This window comes from Podarcis gaigeae, assembly GCF_964106915.1.
Source record: "Podarcis gaigeae genome assembly, chromosome: 8".
NCBI classification, from domain to species: domain Eukaryota; kingdom Metazoa; phylum Chordata; class Lepidosauria; order Squamata; family Lacertidae; genus Podarcis; species Podarcis gaigeae.
In genome coordinates, this window is record NC_139684.1 from 79636151 (window position 1) to 79658193 (window position 22043).

The window sequence follows — 22043 nt, forward strand, 5'->3', positions numbered from 1 at the left end:
TGGCAAACCAATAGCAGCCTCCAGGGCATGGAATAAAAATGTTTTTTGATCTTGTGTTGTTTCAAGGTGCATGCAAGTTTCATCTCTCTCTCTATATATATATAAGGCTCATAAATCATAGAATCATATCTTCTACATTAAGAGAAGCTGGCAGAGGTGGGAGGGTGGGAAGTAGGGATGTACTGGCCCAGAAATGCCATGGGGTGCTTGGCACCGATTCTGAAATCACCTATTCCCATCAGCTCCAGCCAGCATGGCCAGCGGTTAACCCTCAATGAACCACAGAAATGTAGAGTTAGAAGGGAACAGGAGGGTCATGTATTCTAGTCCAACCCCTTGCAATGCTGGAATCTTTCACCCAACGGGGGGGGGGGGGGCTTGACCTCAAACCCACAACCCTGAGATTCTCAGTCTCTACCAACTGAGCTATCCCAAGTTATAGTCAACCAACATCCTGGAGGGCCACTCATGGGTATACCGGGTGTGGGGCATATCAATAAAAATACATAGCTAACTGTGGTTCTGTCCCCTCCCCAACAAAAGGCCTGCCCCACCCCCCAAGAAAAATCCTGGTTATGCCCATGGTCATTATTTATAAATTTGAAACTCCACATCTAAATGTGCATATGCAAAGTTTATGAAAAACTGTACAACTCTTTTACCGCGGGGGGAAACAGCAGTGCGCAAGTGGTCACTCTATTTGTTCTTGCCTTCATTAGCTTTGCAGGTGTCCAGTGGGAGAAATATAAAATAGCCTGCAACCTGTTTAAATAATTATTTAATAACCTGTTTAAATAATTATTTAGGGGACAAGGGCTCAACAAGAAAGACCTGATTATGTTTAGAATGATACCGCACAGAGAAACGCTTCCTGATACCAAGATGAGGGATTCCTTTGGATTGCAGATAGAGAGAATTGATAAGAATAATGATCTGTTGTGAACTTGACGGAAGTGTACAATAGATGAACTTTCCTGTTTTGGCTCATCTTCCTTTTTCTTTTTTTTCCTTTCCCATTGTTGCTTATGTTCTGTGTCATGTATTTTGATATTTTTTGTACTTTCCCCATTTTTATTATTATTACTATTAAGGAATTTTCTTTTGTAATTTCAGTTGTCTATATTTATATGTATCTGTTTCAAGCAAAATAAAAGTATTTAATAATAATAATAATAAAGCCTGAAACCTACACATGGGTTACGTTCCAGGGATTGTGCCTAAAGTCAAAATCATAAAACTGTAGAACTGGAAGGGGATCCAAGGGTCATCTAGTCCAACCCCCTGCTATGCAGGAATCCTGCTCTGGGTGGGCTCTAACCACCAACCTTCTGGTTCACAGCCGGATGCACTGATGCCTTGCCGAAACCTACTGGGTCCACTGCTGGGTGGGACTGCCAAAGTCATTTTTTCCAGAACCATGCACCCATTCTGCTGCCTTTTATTTCTTTAGACACCTGCAAAAAAAGCTGAATGTGCGTAAGTTAAATGCATGTTAAGTTATGGGCTTGCTTACTGAGCTGTAACTAGCATTTTCCCAGAGTCCCTGTCAGGGTGGAAAAGGCAGTGTATGAATGAATAATATAATTAGTTCCTGTGTTTTCCTCCCACAAACCCCCTACGGGAGACGCGCAGTGCACGCCGGGAGCTACGCGGCTGCCCCAGTGTGGCGCTGCATGACGGGAGCCCTAATGCCAAGGAACCACTACACCAAGCGAGAATGGACCGCCCCATCACATAACGCGCCGGCCTTACAAGTGTGGCGGGCCTGAAGGGCCTCGCGGGCCGTTCCCGAGCCACAGCGGCCTCCCATTGCCAATCGCGGCCCTTCTCGTCGCGGTGCACGATGGGAAGTGTAGTCCGCTAATTGTTGGAAGGACGGGGGGGGCTCCGCCAAACGCGTCACGGGGCGCCCGCGCTGAGCGTATTGGGAAAGCGGCGGCGGGCCGCACCGACGCCGTCTCCCATCGTGCACCGCGTCGCGGCTTGATGAGGCCTCGTTCCGGCTCCATTGGGCTTTGAGGCGATAATGGATATCAGAGCGAGATGGGCGCAAGGTTAAGTCTCTCTTGGTTTTCTGGTGGCCGAGCGGCGTCTGCGACACTCCCCGCCCTGCGGCTCTGTGTGACCCTCTTGGCTTCCCGTACGGCTTCCTTCCCAGCCTCCCTCTTCGCCTCACAAGAGGGTCGTTTTGCTCGCGTCTCCGGATAGGTCAGTCGTCCTCGCGCGGGGGACGCTGGGAAACGCAGTCCATCCCTTGCACTCTGCGCTTGGGGAGTCTGGCCGGGCTGTGAGCCGAGTGACTCCATCTCCCGTCCTTCCTCGCGGCGGCCGGCCAGCGGTGCGCTCGGCATCCTGGGACTCGTAGTCCCCTGTCTCTAGCGGGCTGCGGGGCGTTTCGGGGCCAGAGGACTCCATGTCCCAGCATGACCTTCGGCAGGAGGCCGAGCGGCCCGCCTCCGCGGCGCCGCTTGTGGGAAATGGAGTCCTGCCTCCGGTAGCGGGTAGCGAGGCGGATGGTGGCCGGGACTCCATTTCCCATCCGCTCCCGCGACAGGGCCGGGCTGGGCCGGCTCCCGAGCCGCCTCAGACGGAGCCAGCCAGCCAGCGCGGCCCCCCTTCCCTTTTCCCTGGTCCCGGCCTCACCATGAGCAGCGGCAGCGCCGGCTCTTCCCGGCCCCGGACGAGCTCTTTCGCAGACCCGTCAGGCGGGGCTCCCGCCACGGCGCCCGCCGCGCCAGGCCCCACCTCGGGGGCAGCGCCGGGGGGGAAGCCCGGGGGGGCTGCCGGGCCTGGGCCGGGGGGAGGCGGGACCAGCACGGCAGTCGGCTCCTTCCCGGGGCTCAAGCTGGGCCGTAAGTACCGCCTGGGTCGGGGGTGGCAGTGGGGAAGGGGGAGGGGGGGACAAAGAAGGGGTGGGGGAGGGGAAGGAGTGGCTTGAATGAAATCGACCAGAGGAAGAGGAGAGGGGCTGGGGGGGGAGTTGGGAAAGGGCGAAAGAAAAGAGGGGTGCTAGGGAAGTGGGGGGATGGGCGAGAGCTTGGGAGGCGGGGACAAAGGAGGGGGAGATGTGGGGAGAAATGGGACGAGGGGGAGTATCTGAGGGTGCTCAGCCTTTGGGGTGTCTGGCATAGGGTGGTAGGGAGGAGTCTCCGAGAGCCACACCTGCTCTTGAGGGTGGTGCCAGTTTTGGGGGCTCCGGAGGTTTAGGCAAAGGGAAGCGGGGTGGGGGGACGGGGGTCCTACTTGCCTCCCTGGGCTCCTTTGGGAGGAAGGGTGGGATATAAGCCTAACCAATGAATGAATAATCGAGGAGGGGACAGGTTGGAAATGTGCCCCTTAGGTTGGAGGAGGTGTGTGTTTATTTTGGAGGGGTTTGCTAACGGGCACCAGCGCAGGAGAGAGCTGGGTTATTTGGCACCTCAGGGTGGTGGTGCAGAAGAAAAGTTGGCCTGGGTCGGTGCAGGGAGACTCTGCAAGGGCTTGAGGTTCTCAGCTGGTGGGACCAGGGCTCTGGGAAAAAGGCTATTTGAGGTCAGCAGCTGGACGAGTGGTCCAGAATTATACTGGTGACGTCAGGATGAAATCATTGAAGCCGGGAGGTTAGTAAGGGTAGCCAGGGGTGTTCATTTCCATGGGGTTGAAGGAGGCAGCCTGTGATGGCTGCTGGAATTGTCTAAGCTTTCCTCGGTGCCAATCTGGTGCTGAGATGAGCTAGTTTGCGTAGGAATGACACAGTGCCCTCCAGGAGGGGGTTGCAATGAAAGATGGGCTGGACCATGAAGGGGAGGGAGAACAACTAATGCTTGGGTGAAAGAGCAAGGAGAATTGGAGCAGGGTCTGGTTGCCTGGTAACAGGCAGTTCAGAATGGGCGTGGCAGTGGCAGCACAGGTAAGGCAGTGCAGGTGTGTGGTTGAAAGATAGTGAGGGGCGGAGGTGTTGGGTGGAGGGAGGCTGAGGCTCGGCTGGACACTGTGAAGGGAAGCAATGTGCAGCATGAAAATTTAGGCTTTTAGGGGCACAATCATAATTCCATCAATTAGCAATGGCACTTTGAGAAGAGGGGGTGTTGACCAAGATCCTCTAAGCCTCCTAATCTCAAAGGATATTTTATGAGTGTTGCTGTCCAGCCCCTTTGGATTACCAGTTGGGAAAAGAACAACCACCCCACCTAAAAATCAGGTTTTGGATATGCAGTTGCTGATCCCTATTATCAAGTGCTTTGTAAGGTTTAGCTGTAGCGTAGGGAGTTACGTGTGACTTTTTTTTGGTTACTCATTTGGGTTGCCTTAGGAATGTTGTGTGTTCGGCACCAGCTGTTGGGTACAGGTGTGTAGGCCATTGGACTCAGTGATGAAGCAGCTTGGGGGTGCTGAGGGTCACCTAATGGTGTCCTATTTGGAGCATGTTGACATTGTGTTGTGTTGGGGAGGGTGTGGATATGTGTTTAGGGAGCGGAAGTCAAGTGGTGCTTGAGATTTCCGCAGCATTTGGAACTCTCACCCCTTTTCTCAAACATTCCCCTTCTTCCAGGAGATAGTGGCAAGGTGACCACTGTGGTGGCCACGCCAGGTCAGGGCCCCGACCGCCCCCAAGAAGTTTCATATTCTGATATCAAGGTCATCGGCAATGGGTCATTTGGGGTCGTCTACCAGGCCCGACTAGCAGATTCCGGGGAGCTGGTTGCTATCAAGAAGGTGCTGCAAGATAAACGCTTCAAGGTGAGTTGAAAGGGAAAGTCTGTCAATGCGTCTTGCTGATTTCGCCACTTGGGATTCTGTAGCTCACCTCGATCTTCTTGCTTTCAGAACCGAGAGCTGCAGATCATGAGGAAGCTGGATCACTGCAACATCGTTCGCCTGCGGTATTTCTTCTACTCGAGTGGGGAGAAGGTACGGACAGGGGAAGAAATGGAAAATGGTTTGTTCAGAATGTCTGGCAACATTGGTTCCTGTCCATTGGCCACTCTTGCTGGGGCTGATGGGAGTTGGGGGCTCCAGCAACATCTAGAGGGCTGCAGATTCCTCACTCCTGAGTTAGGCTGAGAGAGCAGCTGTGCTAAGGCAGCCTTTGCCTAACTGGTTCCCTCCAGATGTTTTGGGCTACAAGTCCCATCAGTCCAAAGGGGAACAAAGACTATGCTAAGGTCATTCATTCAGCTCTATGACCAAATGGGAATTTAAAGCTGGGTGTCCTCAGTCCTAGTCTATTTGCTATGCCCTTCCATTCTGGCTCTTTTATACCAGAGAGTCCACTGGGGAAAGGTTTCCGGCAAATTTGGATGATTTAGCAGTATATAGTTCACATGATTGGCATGATGAAAGCCGCAGTCGGATTGTTGACACTTTGTTCTTACTCTATACAGTGGCACCTCGGGTTACAGACACTTCAGGTTACAGACTCCGCTAACCCAGAAATAGTACCTCGGATTAAGAATTTTGCTTCAGGATGAGAACAGAAATTGTGTGGCGGCGGTAGTGGGAGGGACCTCCAGAACGAATTAAGTTCTTAACCCGAGGTACCACTGTACAGGATAGTCTTACTCTACTTTGGTAATCCGAAGTGGCAATAGCTGTTATGTTGTATTCCTTTGTGCTACTTCCTAAATCCTGGCTGTTGGGGTGCAGGCAAAGCTAACAGTGATAACAAAATTGAGGCTTCTCTTAATTGACCTCTTTGTTTCCAGCCCTTTGGTGTTTTTGCCAAGATCTAACTGAGGCGCATCTCATCAGAGCTCAGCTACAGGATGCGTTTTCATTGCTGGAGCTGAACTCAAGAGCACCTGGAAATAGCAGAATGCCTTTGAGCATAAATACGTAGCACTTAACTGCTGAGGAAGCAACAGCTGCCCTCTCTGCACCTGGGACTTGAGTTCTGCCTTCCAGATAAGCGGGAGTATGCAACACATTTCTCTTTTTTAAAATTAAGCCCTCATTTTTCCTGTTGCGCTTCTATATGAGCTCTTTATGTAAAAGTCCTTTTATATTATATGAGAGTCTGTATATCATTTCGAGATGAAAGCTGGGGTTGGGGCAGTCCTGACAGGTGTATCTTCAGGGTTCCATGTTGCCCACTGCCATTTGTAAGGTGGAGTTGGTCTGGCGGTTCCCTCACTTCCCTCTTCTTCACAATCTGTTGCAGAAGGATGAAGTTTATCTTAATTTAGTCCTGGACTTTGTGCCCGAGACGGTCTATCGCGTGGCCCGGCACTTCACCAAAGCCAAACAGACCATCCCTGTCATCTATGTAAAGGTGAGTGTCACTCCTGCTGCAAAATGTTCTGTGCCCAAGAAGACAGTGGCACATTGCAATGAGCCATGCCCTGCTCTCTCTTCCCTCCTAGCCTAGCAAGAGTGAGAACAGCAAAACACCATCCCGGATTTAGCATTGCGTCTGAACTAGGGGTTGTTTTGCTCAAACTAAGATCGGGAAGCCAAGGACGAACCTTTGCTTCACGTTTTGGGAGGAGCCTGCTGAATCAGGCCAAAGGCCTATCTTGCTGAGCTCTCCATTCTCACAGCGGCCAACCGGATAGGAAAGCCTGCAGGCAGGACTTCCCACCTGTGATTCCCAGCAGCTGATATTCAGAGGCGCAGTGCCTCTGGCAGCAGAGGTAGAACGTAAAACTTATTCAGCTGCCACATTATAACCCCACCGCATCTGTAAGAACTTGATCGTTCAGTGTGGCAGCACCAATACGTTGGAACTCCTTGCCTATTGATTTCGGGCAGGTGCCTTCATTGTATTCTTTTCAGTGCCTGCTGAAGGCATCCTTATTTAATAAGCCAGCCCAGATGTTTAGAAAGTTTGCATGAGTCTTAAATTGTTTTAGTCTGTTCTATCGTGGCTTTAACCTTTTGTGTGTTTTAAATTATGGTTATAAATCTTTTAGTGACAATTTTATTGTTTCAAATTTTTTTTGAGGTTTTCTTTCTATAATCAAATAAATAAGCAGTCATCGTAGCTTGTCCTCCATGGAGTTGCCTACAGCCCTGTGGTTCTTGGATGAAGGGTGGTGTATAAATTTAATAAATAATAAATAATAATAACTATTATTATTATTAATTAAAAACTTACTTGATTGAAAGTTGAGGTTTCCTGGAAGCAGGAGTTGAGTGCCCATAATGTCATATTTTGCGTGCTGTACAACGACAGCCCATGCAGAGTCCTGGGTGTAATGAATGCTTCAGACGTTATGGCTGCGATGCAGACAGACGAGCCCCTGGGCCCGTTATGGAGCTGCTGTTCCTGGTTTCAACAAAGACGTACTGGAAAGATGGCAACAGCCAGAAGACGTCTTGTGCCCTCTACATCCTTTGAAGGGGCAAGAGCCCCCCATGCGTTCCCATTTTAATGCGTACAATCGGAAGGCTCTTTCTTGCCTCCTTGGGATTTTGCAGTGAGCCTCGGGTATTAATAAAGTCGATTGGGATCTCCCATCATTTTTGAAAGGTTTATTTGAGTAACACGGATCGAGAACGTGCACCTTCATTGAGTTTGGAATCAAACACCCCTATTTTAAAATAAAATATCCCTGTCAGAAAGGGATGATGAAAATATTATTTTAATTTATCGCCTGCCTTTCACCCCAAGGTTAGCTTGTAAGGAAAAATAAGTGTTGGGACCTACCCCCTTCTCTGATTTTAAATATTGCATGTTATGTAGCAGGTGTGTGTGGGACCTTGGGGCCTTCGGATGCTATTGCATTACAGCTTCCTTCATCTGTAGCCATTTGCCATGCTTGCGAGGGCTGATGGGAGTTACAGTTCATCAACACTGAATGACCGAAGGTTTCCCCCTACTTCTTATATAGGAAAGGGAAAAACCACTTTGCTAACATCCACTGATCCCAGTTTCCATCAGCCCCAGCCAGGCGGCCAGTGGTTAGGGATGATTGACATTCTAGTTCATTTTTTTTAATTTAAGGGAAAGGACTTTTAAGTAGTGCTGTGCTCTTTTTACTATCTGAATTTTAATAGATCTGTTTTATATTGTTTTAATACTATTATAGTCTTAATCGCTTTTTAACTAGCACTTTTTATACATTCTTCACTTTCTGTGTTTTATCTGTGTTGTTTTAATTTGTGTAAGCTTCCTTGAGTACTGGTCTGGGGAAAAAGGAGGGATACAAATAAATAGAATAATAGGCCAGAAACATCTGGAGGATTAAAGGCTTCGCAGCCCTTCCCTGAGGCACTCCTTTTGCCCCTTCCCAATCACAGCTATCTTTTCTCCTTCTTTTGCTAACCTTTCTGAGTGAATGGGGTGAGGTTTTCATTTAATACTTTCTTACTTGCCCGTTCCCACAAGGTCCAAGGATGGGTTACAGTGACAGGATATGCAATTTGTAAAAACAAAAACAAAAAAATCACTATAACTATAAAGCATGAAAAATTGTTCCAAATGGAACAGGATAACAGACATTTTTGTCTCTAGCTAATTTTTAGACTCCCATCAACTATTTTGCATTTCTAAAATACTATGTGTACATTCATATAAAGCTGTCTCATACAGAGTGAAGCTACGGGTCCCTGTAGCCCAGTATTATCTTGTCTGCCTGGCAGAAGCTCCCTGGGGTATTTGAGGGCAGAGAAGGGTCTTTTTCTGCTCCTTCTGATGGGATGTGCTGTGAATGGTCCCTTGTCTTTGTGCAGTTTGTCTGCTGGTGGGGTTTCCCTATCAGTAGCGAATAACATCTCTGCTTAAGGATCTGTACTGACCTATAAAATGTATCTTTAACGTCAATAGACTTCTCTTCCTGATCCCACCCCTTTTCTCAGTTAATTTTGAATTTTAATGGCACTTCCAGTCCTTTGAAAGCTTCTCCATAGATGAGGTTTCTGTGGTTCTGTTTTCTTCAATTACTGCTGATTTTGTTTTGTTGGCAGTTTCTGATTTTATTTGGAAGCAGCCCTGAGTTTGATTTTCTTTCATCCTAGAAAGGCTGTGTGTAAATAAAATTGTTACCATGCCACAAGTCACTTTAGCTTTTCTGATTGTAAAGGTAAAGGGACCCCTGACCATTAGGTCCAGTCGTGACCGACTCTGGGGTTGCGGCACTCATCTCGCTTTATTGGCCGAGGGAGCCGGCGTACAGCTTCCGGGTCATGTGGCCAGCATAACTAAGCCGCTTCTGGCCAACCAGAGCAGCACACGGAAACGCCGTTTACATTCCCGCTGGAGCGGTACCGATTTATCTACTTGCACTTTGATGTGCTTTCGAACTGCTAGGTTGGCAGGAGCAGGGACTGAGCAACGGGAGCTCACTCCATCGCGGGGATTCGAACTGCTGACCTTCTGATCGGCAAGCCCTAGGCTCTGTGGTTTAGACCACAGTGCCACCTGCGTCCCTTTTTCTGAGTGTAGGGAATCCTGATAGGAATGGCAAGGTTGGGTCAGACCAGTGACACATTTTTTCGCCCAACAGTGGCTAAACCGAGGTTCATGGTTCTGACGTGGCAGTGGTGCCCATTTGTGTTGTTGAATCACAGTAGCTGGGAGTTAGAGATATATTGTAGTTGAACGTGGAGATACGGGGTTCTATCCGTTTCCCTTGGTTGCAGAAGGCTCTTTAAGCCGCCAGAGGCCCTAGTGAACAGAAAGGTGGAGAGGGACGTGATTTTGTTGATTTCCCCTCATGCTCCTTCCTCAAATCTCCTCCAGTGGGTTGGGGGACCCTTTGAACAGTGTGGAAGATGGCGCTGGAGCTGCAGGAAAAAGGGGAAATTTACATAAATCACCTCTACCCTCCCTTTCCAATTCACAGAAGCTTCCGCTGGATCAAAGAGCCTTTCCACAGTGGGATACAACCCAGTGCTAATTAGTTCGTGTGGATGACAGCCACTGATGAGAATCTTACGCATTTGCAGAGTGCCGCCGTTCAGGGCAAATGCAGGGAACAACACGTCCCTGTGCCACAGTCTATTTTGCACTGAGGTTTCTAACCCGCTCTCCCCACCCCAACAATGCAGATGCTCAAAGCGGCTAACAAAATGCAGGCAAAATAAAAATAAAATATCAGGATAACAGCAATCCAATTAGATGCATAACTACAACACACCAGAAACAGAATTTCAAAGAAAATGCCTAGCTTTTGGTGGTTGCTGCCAGAAGACGGCTGTTTGGTAATCAATATGTGAACTTTGGCCTTCTTGAATGGGATACGTGTGTGTGCCTGTTCTCTTTGAGTTTTTCCTCTCGTCTTAGGCTTCTGTCTCTGGCCTGCTTTCTTTCCCCCAGAGACTGCTCCCTCTGTTGGCCTTCCCAGACATCTCTTTTCACCTCTGCTGGACATTGGCCTTACACACACACACACACACACACACACACACACGGCTTCCTGGGATTCTCTGATTTGCCTTCAGTTTAGTATCGGAGCAGCTTAGCAAATGGCAGCAGGACAGTCTTCCTCTTTCCGAGCCCGCTGAGACATTAAGGAAGCCCCTTGGGCTGCGCCGCCACCGCAGATCTTTTAGTTCAAGGATGGAGAACCTGTGGCTGCCTCCAGGTGTTGCTGAACTATCATCCATGGCCATTGGAGCAGGCCAGCTTGGGCTGATGGGACTTGGAGTCCAGCAACATCTGACGGTGGCCACCTCCATAGGGTTCCCATCCCTGGCTCCAGAGTGACATGCTGACAGCCATTGCATCATCCATGGCATTAAACTCCATAGGTTGGTTATACGTTGAGCCTAAAGTGCTTGCCCTTGCTTGTGTTTTTAACTTGCTGCATCCCCACCCATGACTGAGCCAGGGTCTCTGAGTGAAACACCTCTGTACGCATTACATCATTTAAGTTACTGTTTTAACCTAAATGTCTGTCGTCTCCCTCTCCCCCAACCAGGTGTACATGTACCAGCTGTTCCGCAGTCTTGCTTACATCCATTCTCAAGGCGTGTGTCATCGGGACATCAAACCCCAGAACCTACTGGTGGACCCCGACACAGCAGTACTGAAGCTTTGCGACTTTGGCAGGTGAGAGAAGCACAGAAGCGGCTGTTCCCAGCACACACGCCCCTGTAGAATGGACCTCGGCCCTTGTGTGATGGATTTACAAATCACCCTGGTGCTCCAAATACACAAGTAGACTTGTTTCTGTCCATGACCCATAATTTGCTCAAAATATTCAGCCAGAGGTTTGCTTGGTTATTTCATACCCATATGTGCAACCCGACTTCTGCTGCCTCTCATGCCTCCTTTTTCCCTGTTGCATACCTCCATCATTCTACAGGCCTCAGATAATAATAGCGAGATGTGGGGGATATGGATGATGTTGACACTGAAGATGTTGCCTTTGGGTTGCTCTATTTCATGTGCAGCCATAATAATAATAATAATAATATATTTATACCCCGCCCACCAGGCTGGGTTTCCCCAGCCAGACTGGGCGGCTTTCAGCAAAAAAAATTAAAATACAATAAAACGTCAGATATTAAAATGAGGCTTCTCCACCAATTAGATCCATCCTTCCTTCCTTCCTTCCTTCCTTCCTTCCTTCCTTCCTTCCTTCCTTCCTTCCTTCCCAATGCCTTCCCTTCACATTTTTGACCGAACTTTTCCCTTCAGCAGTTTGACCACCCTGTGACATCTCAGGGTGGAAATGGAGACTCATAGGCTCCAGTCTTTAATCAACAAAGGCTGCAGCTGGCTGACATAGTTAGTTGGGTTTCTGAGTTCAGGGTGCAGGTTTACATACAATTTTGTGTGTTTTGTGCAAGGTAGATTTGATTTAAATCAAATCGATTTAAATCACGATTTAAATCACTAGTCGGTAAGACTTGATTTAAATCATTTTTTTACAGAAAGACTCATTCTTGCTGGTATAATATTAACATTTACAACCATATGAAGGTTTCATTTTTGGAATAGTAAATTTTCAGAGTAGTTTTTACAGTTATATAAAAAACTGCTGATTTGGTTATACTATTAGAAATTCATAGATAGATAATTATGAAATTATTGTGAGGTTTAATAAGTTAACTTTCTATTTGGACAACTTTTTCTGCTGTATTTTATTGGAAGGAAAAAAATAACCATTTCCTTAATAAAAAATTTTAAAAATTATTTAACTAAAACAATAACATAGCATATGTATCCGTGTTTGTTAACTGATGTGGTTAAACATTTTTAGAAAAAAACCAAACCTTAGACTGACAAACTTAAAACAAATCCTTATTTCCTCATGAATAATCTTTGGACTGTAATGCAATTTAAATAGAAAACTATCTTTAAAAAGATTTTTCCTCCAAAAGCATTTTATTTTTAAAAATCCATTTTAAGTAAAAAAAAAATCCAATTTAAATAAAAAACACCCTGATTTTATTTATTTATTTATTTATTTATTTTTAAAAAATCGTTGATTTTTATCCACCCTGGTTTTGTGGTCATAGGCCATCTTTGTCCTCCCTTCCCTTTCATCTTACAATCACTGGCAGCTTACCTTGCAGTCGACGAACTTCATGCTGCTTTCATAACTCACTGAAGCAGCTACTTGGTGTTGTTTTATGCTGGTTGACCTTTTTATGGGTAACATCTTAAACCTGCTTTGGGCCCCTGCTTCTCTCATCCTCATCAGCCCTCTGAGAATGGAGAGAGAGAGAGAGAGAGAGAGAGAGAGAGAGAGAGAGAGAGAGGAATAGCCAGTCCAAGGTCACCAGTGGCAGTTTGAACTTTGGTCTCCCCAGTCCTAGTCCAGCACCTTAATTATTACACTATGCAAGCTGTTTGGTTAATTCGTTTAATTGATGAATTAGTGACTTCATCAGGTGGTTATTAAAAAGTCCTTAATCAAGAGTAGACTTGAGCTATACAGTGGTACCTCGGGTTAAGAACTTAATTCGTTCCGGAGGTCCGTTCTTAACCTGAAACTGTTCTTAACCTGAAGCACCACTTTAGCTAATGGGGCCTCCCACAGCTGCCGTGCCGCCGGAGCATGATTTCTGTTCTCATCCCGAAGCAAAGTTCTTAACCCGAGGTACTATTTCTGGGATAGTGGAGTCTGTAACATGAAGTGTATGTAACCTGAAGCGTATGTAACCTGAGGTACCACTATGTTGTATACAGGAGATTCTGGCTAAATATTAGAAAAAAGTTTCTGACAGAGCTGTTCTGCGGCAGAACAGACGCCTATGAGAGGTTATAGACTCTCCTTCCTTTGGAGGTTTTTAGGCAGAGGTTGGATGGTCATCTGCCATGGATGCTTTAGTCGAGATTCCTGCATTGAAGGGGGTTGGACTAGATGACCCTTTGGGCCCTTCCAGCTGTAAGATTCTATGATCCTCACAACAATCCTGTGAGGTAGGTCAGGCTGAAAGAGAGAGGGAGAAAGTGCAGCTGGTTGAAATGTCACTCACTGAGCTTCAAGGCTGAGGAGGCGTTTGACCCCAGGTCTCTTAGTCTGACACTATACAGTGGTACCTTGGGTTACAGACGCTTCAGGTTACAGACACTGCTAACCCAGAAATAGTACCTTGGGTTAAGAACTTTGCTTCAGGATGAGAACAGAAATCGCGCAGCGGTGGCGCAGCGGCAGCAGGAGGCCCCCTTAGCACCTGAAGCACCTGAAGTGGTGCTTCAGGTTAAGAACAGTTTCAGGTTAAGAACGGACCTCCGGAACGAATTAAGTTCTTAACCAGAGGTACCACCGTAACTCCGTTCTCAAAGGATGTGATGTGCCACGCTGGGGGCAGGAGAGGATAGCAAATGGGGTGGGAAGATTCAAGGATAGTCAAAAGAAACATTCAAACATTTCAGGGTAGTACAGTCATATCTCGGGTTACAGAGGTGTGCTCGCTTCGGCAGCACATATACTACAGACGCTTCAAGTTGCTTTTTTAAGGTTACGGACCGCTGAAACCTGGAAGTACTGGAATGGGTTACTTCCGGGTTCCGGCGGTCGTGCAGCACCACTGCGGGTTGCGAACGCTGTGGGTTGCGAACGTGCATCCTGCACGGATCACGTTCACAACCCGTGCGTCCACTGTATAGTATCTTTCTTTTTTCTTTTTGCAGAATACACATAGATATCTTTTCACAATGAGAGCAAGAGCATCATGTGATGCTGAGGACAATCCTAGTTGTGTTTTTCAGTATGTTTCTTCTCAGTGGCACAAGCACTCTTTTATTCTGAAAGAGTGGTCCATAGAAAAAAGTTTGAGAACCACCACTCTAACTGCCGCACCACTCCGTCTGTATCACAGCCATCCATACTCTGTTTCCCTTTTCAGTGCAAAGCAGTTGGTGCGAGGAGAACCCAACGTTTCCTACATCTGTTCTCGCTACTATCGTGCTCCCGAGCTCATCTTTGGAGCCACAGACTACACCTCAAACATAGGTGAGTGCCTGACCCCACCCTTGCATCTTGCATCTCTGTGGGGCTCAGACGCCTCTGCAGAGTGAATGTCCTCTCATTGTAACAAGTGAGTGGGACCTGGTGGCTGACGGAAGGAAGCTTTCCTGAATTCTGTAATGCCCCGAAGAGGTGGATGCCTGAAACGTCATCCATTGTGAGATGCAGTACGTCCTAGCTGGTATTACCGTATTTTTCGCCCTATATGGCACACCAGCCCATAGGGTGCACCTAGGTTTTTTTTGGGGGGGGGAGTAAAGAAAAAAAATTTATTTCCCCCCCAGGCGCAGGGCTGGGGCAGGGGAAACCCAAGAACAGGCTGCTATCCGCAAGCCTGGGGAGCCCGGCGGGAACTCCTGCCGGACTCCCCAGGCTTGCGGATATCTGCCTGAAGCCCGGGGTGTGCTCCTCTGCGCTCCCCGGGTTTCGGGCTGCAGGCTGCTGTCCGCAAGCCTTGGGAGCCCGGCGGGAAGATGCGCCGGGCTCCCAAGGCTTGTGGACAGCTGCCCGAAGCCCAGGGTGCGCTCCGCTGCAGGCTGCGGGAAGTTGCACCAGGCTCCCAAGGCTTGCAGATAGCGCACCGACCCCTCTCGCTCTCCAGGCTTCAGCGAAAGCCTGCATTCGCCCCATAGGATGCACACATATTTCCCCTTCATTTTTGGAAGGGAAAAAGTGTGTCCTATAGGGCGAAAAATACGGTATGTCGTAAAGCAGGGATGGGGAGTATGTGGCTCAGCAGATGTTGTTGGACTCCCCACCCCACCAGTCTCAGAGGTTGTGGTCCAAGAACATCTGGAGGACCAGAAGTTATCCATCCTTGCTATAAGGAAGCTGCCTTCCAGAGTCTGTACCATCTAGCTCATTGCTGCCAACACTGACTGGCAGTGGTTCTCCAGAGTTTCAGACAAAATACTCTTACTAGCTGGATTGGAGATGCTGGAGGATCTGACCTGGGTCCCTTCCACATGCGGAGTTTGTACTCTACTTCTGATCTATGGCAGGAGTTTCCTCTGCCCACCCATTGCTAAAAGGAGAAAGTTGAGGACTTCCACTTCTAGGCATGGGGTGCTGCTTTCCTCCCAGGAGGCCAGATTTCAATGAAGTCCCCATCTGCTTCCTTCCTAGATATCTGGTCTGCTGGCTGTGTGCTGGCAGAGCTGCTTCTGGGGCAGCCTATATTTCCTGGGGACAGTGGAGTGGACCAGCTGGTGGAGATCATCAAGGTAACAAACTGATCATTTACTCTTTCTCACTGGGCCACTCCAGCTCAAGTATTCAAATAAACACTCTTGTGGGCTCCCTCAGTGTTTTTCAAACATCCTACTCTTGCCTGGTGAACCCTGTGCATTCTGAATGAATTCTGGTGTGCCCCTGCTTGGTTTGTGTGGGTTGTAGTCACACACCTCACCTTCATGTACAACTGATGTGACAGAAGACAGGTGATGGTGCACAATATGTATTGGGGGTGGGGGAAGCGGTTATCTCCCCTTGCTGATCTTACCACTGAAAAGAACTTGAACCCCCACCCAGAACACAGCTGGAAGGCCACTGGCATACTCTTTCCCATGCTATAAAATGGACATACCTGCTTAGAAAGGGTTGGGTACATCAAACAAAGGACTATGGGTCATTCTTCCCTTCATGACAGGAGCGAGCCAGCAGTAAATCACACCAAGCAAGTTGGAGTTAACTCTTTACTAGTGAGAACAGGATCGGCACAGGCGTGTCAGGCCTGATGAGCGCAGCAACTCATCCCTGGCAGGTCTTGCCCCATGAAGCCATTGCTGAGACTGAAGGTCCCTGCCTCCCCACAGCTGCCTAAGTTCCCTCCTCACTAGGGCTTTCCCCCAAGCAATCTGAGACTGCACCTGTGTGAAGCTAACTTCTCTGCCCTCTTCATGCCTCTCCTGGTTCTGGGAGATGAGGGAGGGGAGCTAGTTGCAGCAGGAGGGAGAGACACCTCTGCCTCTTCCCCAGCTGGACTCCTCTCTGCCTCTTGGCCTCCCTCCTCTTCTGCTTCTGCTTCAGATTCTGCACTTGTCTCTGCCACAGACTCTCCCTGCTCACTAAAGCCTGTTACCTCTTCAGCTTCTGACACCTCCTCTTCCCAGTCTTCTCCCTTTTCTCCCCCTGATCACTCACCACCACCACTCGCCAGTTTCTGAGCCTTCTTCCTTTGGGGTTTCCCCAGCTGGTTCCTCCCACCATCCCTCTGTGTCCAACCAGTCTGTGACCTTTCATTTGGACACAATTCCTCCCATCCCATTGTGATGCCAGTAAGACATTGCGGGTAGGGGAGGAGAACCGAGAAGTCATCCCGACATGCTTTGTGACTAAAATACATCCCCCCCCTTTCTCTCTTCCCCACCCCCCAAAGGTGTTGGGGACACCAACGCGAGAACAGATCCGAGAGATGAATCCCAACTATACGGAGTTCAAGTTCCCCCAGATTAAAGCACACCCCTGGATAAAGGTAAAGATCGTGGGGGAAATGCCGGGGTAGGTGGAGGTTGCTGTCGTCCTCTGCTCAAAGTGGGAGGAGGCTTGGGGAATGGCATCTATTCCCCTTGCACAGGCTTGGGGAATGGCATCTATTACGCTGCATCCCTGTCTCCCCACTCCATACCCGGTGGGCCAAGTTGGGCAGGTGGGTGGGGCTGCCCACTTGTCAATCAGCTGCCATCACAACAGCACCAGGTGATTACCACTCCGCTGCACAGAGCACCATTCTCTGCAGACCCCAGCAGCCGGCCGATTGGCAGTGCCTGCAAACCTCCTTTTGGTGCAGCTATACCTTTACCTGCCCCACGCTTGTCGCTGCGTAGTGCTGGGTGTAGTGCAGGTGGGCCCAGTTAGGCCTGAGGCTTCCCCCCGGCTGCTCAAGGGTATCATTGGAGAGGGACAGTTTGGGGAGTTTTAGCTGCTTGGGGAGGCTGCGGCACAGGTTTCACTCTCCATTACCCTGTACGTTCCAGAGGTTCCTCCTAATTGCTTGTCGTTGATAACCTGAACCCATCAGTTAGGGTCTTGCCTTGTGAAGCAGCAGGAGAAAAAAAATCATTCCATCTATGTCAGTGTTTCCTAAACTCGGGTCTCCCATCTGTTTTTGGACTACAGCTCGAGAACGCTAGTCCCAAAACAGCTGGAGACCCAAGTTTGGGGAACACTGCTCTGTGACAGCAGATACCGTATTTTTCCATCTATAAGATGCCCCTATTTTGGGGGACTCAGATTTAAGAAAATGGGGGGGGGGGAGATGTATCCGTGTATAAGACGCCCCCTAATTTTTGACATATTTTAGGGGAAAAGCCTACGTCTTATACACGGAAAAATACGGTATTTACATATTTATCCCACCATTCTTTATGAAGAGTTCAGGGTGCCAAAAAAGGTCTTTATCCTTACAGCCAACCTGTGAAGTAGGTTAGAGAGCGAGGGAGAGAACAAGAGCGATCCTGGTGCAAGGTCACCTGATAACCTTCAAGACTGGACAGGAGCTCGAGCTCCGCTATCCCTAGACCAGCTACATAACTCTAGCCACTATGTCGTGCTGTCTTTGAGAGCGCACACTACTCTCTTCAAGACTTTTACCGGGGACTCCGGCAGTTCTCTGCTTAAAAGTCACGGGCCGTGATAAAGGTGGGCATATTGCAGAAAATGCACCTGTGAAACTTGTTCCTTTGCATGCAACTCAAGTAGCATTTTTCAAGTGGAGGGGGAGTGGAGCTGCATTGCATTGTGGGTGACCTCTGGTGCCCCCCATGCCAGGTGTTCAAGCCCCGCACGCCGCTGGAGGCCATCTCGCTGTGCAGCCGGCTGCTGGAGTACACGCCCGCCACCCGCCTCTCCCCACTGGAGGCTTGCGCCAACAGCTTCTTCGATGAGCTGCGCGAGCCCAATGCTCGGCTGCCCAATGGCCGCGACCTGCCCCCCCTCTTCAACTTCAGCCCTGTGGGTAAGTGGTTGGCATCTTGGAAAGCAGGCAGAGCGGTGGGGCCGGGGGGGGGGGGGTGTCAGGCAGGGGGCCCATTGTCAGAGTCCTCGAGGAAGCACAAAACATTTGCTAAAGAAGACTTTGGTGCAGGTTAAATTCCATCCCCAGATGTGGCCTAACTGGGCCAGGAATTGAGTGGGTGCTTTTGAATGTTGATTATTCAGTTTACTCTGCTACTCCACAGTGTTTCTTTTGCTGCTTCATTGTCCTCCCCATTTTGGGTCCTTGTTATCCCTGCTTATGGGTCAGTAATGTAAAGCTCATCCCCCAAGATGCTTGTTGGCAATGGAGTGCGCCTCCAGGGGTGAAGTCAAACCACTGTGTTAGCAGCACCAACGTGACCTCCCTGGGGTGCAACCTTGAGCAGTGTGCATGGAGGTCTTGGACTGCCCAGACAATAAGAATCCCCCTCTCAGTCTCACTGATGTGTTCCAAAAGAAAGCAGAGCAATGTTTGGCACCAGCTTGGCTGCAGGCTTTTTCTTCTTCTTAAGATATCCTGTGAGGCAGCAGAGGTTTAAGATCAGAGATTCCTTCTCACAGATGTGCTCCCTTCCCAAGTTGACAAGCCCCACCTGCCCCTCACTTCCCTCTACAGCACGTATAGAAATTGCCTTCTTGGGTGTTGGGCCCACTATTCTTCCACTCTGCTGGAGCCTGTTGCCGCATGCAGGGGGAGTCCCTAACTCACTGAGGGTTTGAGACTCAGTGGAACGTCATGCTCCATGTATTCTCCACAATGGAGGTAGCTAACCTGTCCCTACTCCCCGCGAGACTCCCAGCGTCTCCCCACACCAATATTGGATTAGTGACGTGGTTAGTAATTCTGTGGGCCAAGTTACAGGGAACCAGGCAGAGGGCCTTCTCGGTAGTGGCGCCCGCCCTGTGGAACACCCTCCCATCAGATGTCAAAGCGATAAACATCTACCTGACATTCAGAAGACATCTGAAGGCAGCCCTGTTCAGGGAAGTTTTTAATATGTGACATTTTAGTGTATCTTTCATCTTTGTTGGAAGCCGCCCAGAGTGGATGGGGAAACCCAGCCAGATGGGCGGGGTACAAATAATAATAATAATATATTATTATTATTATTATTATTATTATTATTATTATTATTATTATTATTATTATTGGGCCTCAGCGAGCTTTCTCCCATTTTTTATTAACTGTTTGATCAGAACTTTAAGAAGAACCTCTCAAGCTCAACCCTCTTAACAATAGTTCGGAACCTCTGGGAAATATCTGAAACACCCCCACCCTATTTTTTTCCTTGTAATTGTGGACTAGAACTCACTTCATCAGATGCATGGAGAACGATCTTCCCTTGACAGATACCTACCTGTGTGGCTGATCCAGTCTCTCTTCCCTTGCAGAGCTATCCATCCAGCCAGGGTTGAACACAAACCTCATTCCACCACACATTCGATCCCAGGCCAGCTCGGTGGGAAGTGTGCCTGGCTCCACAACTTCGCACAGTGAGTGCCTTCATCCTCTTGGGATTTGGCGCGAGAACAATCGTGGGCTTGGGTGGGTTGCTCCTTTCAGGGGCGAATGGATGCTCAAGTAAGGCCGCTCTGATGCATTCTGGGAACGGAGTAGAGGGTTCAGTATTACGCCTGAGGCCTTTCCTTTCTCTCTTTGCAGGTGAGGGGAGAATGGGAACCGACAGGAGCCAGGTGACGCCCGGGGACGGAGCAGGACCCATCGCCAACACATCCTGAGGGGCTGCTGGGCCGGGGGGCAGGTCCCCTCCACTTACCCCCTACCCTCCAGGCCAGCCACATGGACTTCTCTGAACTGTGAACGTGGGGGGGTGGGGAAGCAACGATGTGGCCTGGGGGATCATGTGGAGCTTGCCTCCCGTTGGCCAGTGGGGAGGCCAATTGGAGACGAGATGGCCACGGGGAGGGGGCGGAATTCCCTGTCTCCCTGAATCACTTCGCGGTTCCCTCCCATGTTGTCCCATGATGCCTCGGCGCGGGGAGAGGGCAGAAAAAAATCCCATGGCTTAAGGGCTCCCTTTTTCAAAAGCAGTCAAGGTTGGTGCCTCTGGGGAGGGGGAGAGACCCAAGAGCTGCCACCCCACCCCACCCCCATTTCTCTCCTCCCCTCCCACCTTTCCCAAGGATGGCCCAGTTTGATTTTAACTTGCTCTTGTTTTTAACATCCCCGAGGGATACAAAAAATGTTTTATTTCCAGTCTCATGTCGCCCACGCTCTCCGAACTCCAACCCTGTGGCCCCCTCACACCGGTCTGGTCCCTCACTGGGTGTCCCTCTCCCACCCCAGACCTGTCTGCCTCTGAAACACGGATGCTGTATTTTTAAGCGGGTCAGTCTTCCCCCTCCCCTTTTGTTTTCTTATTAACCCCAATAAAATTCAACTTGTCACTTTCAGGTGGGGAATTAGGACCCTTCCTCTTCCCTGAGAGGCCTCCCTCCCCTCCTCATTTTGCTGGCTGTGCCTCCACCACAATCTCTTAATGGGAACAAGAAACTCCTATCCCCCTTGCCTTGGACTGTGAGGGGGGCACGGCCAACTGCACCTTCCTCTTCCAACCCTCCCATACGTCACGGCACCAGGATTTATTGTGGGAAATCCTCCCCCCCCCCTTGCCCTCAGTACAGGCTGGCATTGGGAGCTGTTTCTTCCCCAGGCAGTTGGATAAATTTACAGCAGAGCTTGCTCTGAGTTTCAGCCGTGTCTGCTCCCCAGCACCGCAAATCAATGATGTGGGTGGATGAGGGGGGGATGTTCTCTCAAAGCGGGTGGGAGGGGAGGGAAGGAGAAGACAAGTTTTAATTCCATGCCCTTTCTCTCTCCTGCTGTAAATACATCTCTTCTTTCCCCATCCCTCTCCCTCAGTGGCTTCCTTTCACCATTCTCCCTGTAAATAGATTATAATTTTTTTTTCTTAATGCAACGTTGCAATGATTGCCCCAAACCCCATTTCCCTCTCCATCTTCAGATCGCTCTAGGATTGAAGGTCCCCCCCCTGGGGAGCCAGGGTGCAGCCTGTGGATAAATTCCCCCCACCTCCCCATGCCCATTCCTCATCACTGCCCCCCCCCTCCAACATTGTGTGTTAGTTTCTTTCTTAGGTTTTTTGGCTGTGTACAGACATCCGGTTCAATAAATTATTGGCATGAACGGAAAGAACAGCATGGAGCTCCTTATTATGGGTTGGGACAGGGGAGGGTATTGGCAGTGTGGATGAGCTGGGAAAGGCAGCAGGGTGAAGCTACTGGCAAGGAGGGAGTTTCCTGGTGGTTAAACGTTTGGTGCTGCCAACCAGAGGCTTCAAAGCTTACTTTCATATGACCACGGCTTCCCTATGCCCTTAAGGTAGGGATCAAGAATTGTGTGCCATAAGCATGGAGGTAAAACAGGCTTTGGTAACTAAAGCTCCATTGTCAATAAGCGTTGGACATCGCATCATAGAATTGTAGAGTTGGAAGGGACCGCGAGGGTCATTTAGTCAAAACCCCTGCAATGCAGGAACCCACAACCCTGAAATTAAGAGTCTCATGCTCTGCCAGCTGAGCATACAAAGCAATTTCCACACAAGGGAAGACTTGCAAATGCGGCACTGTTTTTGTTCAGTGTTGTGCATGTGCTATGGACCCAGGAGTAGGCACTTCACTATCATTGCACATGATGACCCATGCTTTAAGCATTCCCACTAGTTAAACTTGAAGCAATTT

General features: G+C 49.2%; 1 protein-coding gene across 2 annotated transcripts; it reads left to right on the plus strand.

The window, feature by feature from the left end:
- Positions 1-1955: 1955 nt before the first annotated feature.
- GSK3A (glycogen synthase kinase 3 alpha) lies at positions 1956-21498 on the plus strand. Of its 2 annotated transcripts, none has more exons than XM_083753954.1 (11): positions 1956-2054; positions 4532-4719; positions 4807-4890; positions 6140-6250; positions 10842-10972; positions 14224-14330; positions 15471-15568; positions 16723-16818; positions 18114-18300; positions 19713-19814; positions 19984-21498. In XM_083753954.1, exons 1-11 carry the CDS (start codon positions 2027-2029, stop codon positions 20058-20060), a joined length of 1209 nt encoding a protein of 402 aa, XP_083610080.1. In that variant the 5' UTR covers positions 1956-2026; the 3' UTR covers positions 20061-21498. The 2 variants fall into 2 exon arrangements, with proteins under 2 accessions (XP_083610080.1, XP_083610079.1); XM_083753953.1 differs by lacking the exon at positions 1956-2054 and adding an exon at positions 2399-2852.
- Positions 21499-22043: the final 545 nt, after the last annotated feature.

Bases quoted from the DNA above. Each gene is read 5' to 3' on its own strand.
- GSK3A (XM_083753953.1), top strand. From the start codon at position 2,414: ATGTCCCAGCATGACCTTCGGCAGGAGGCCGAGCGGCCCGCCTCCGCG. The intron at 4,720-4,806 runs GTGAGTTGAAAG...TCTTGCTTTCAG, and splicing joins TGCAAGATAAACGCTTCAAG to AACCGAGAGCTGCAGATCAT. The intron at 10,973-14,223 runs GTGAGAGAAGCA...TTCCCTTTTCAG, and splicing joins AAGCTTTGCGACTTTGGCAG to TGCAAAGCAGTTGGTGCGAG.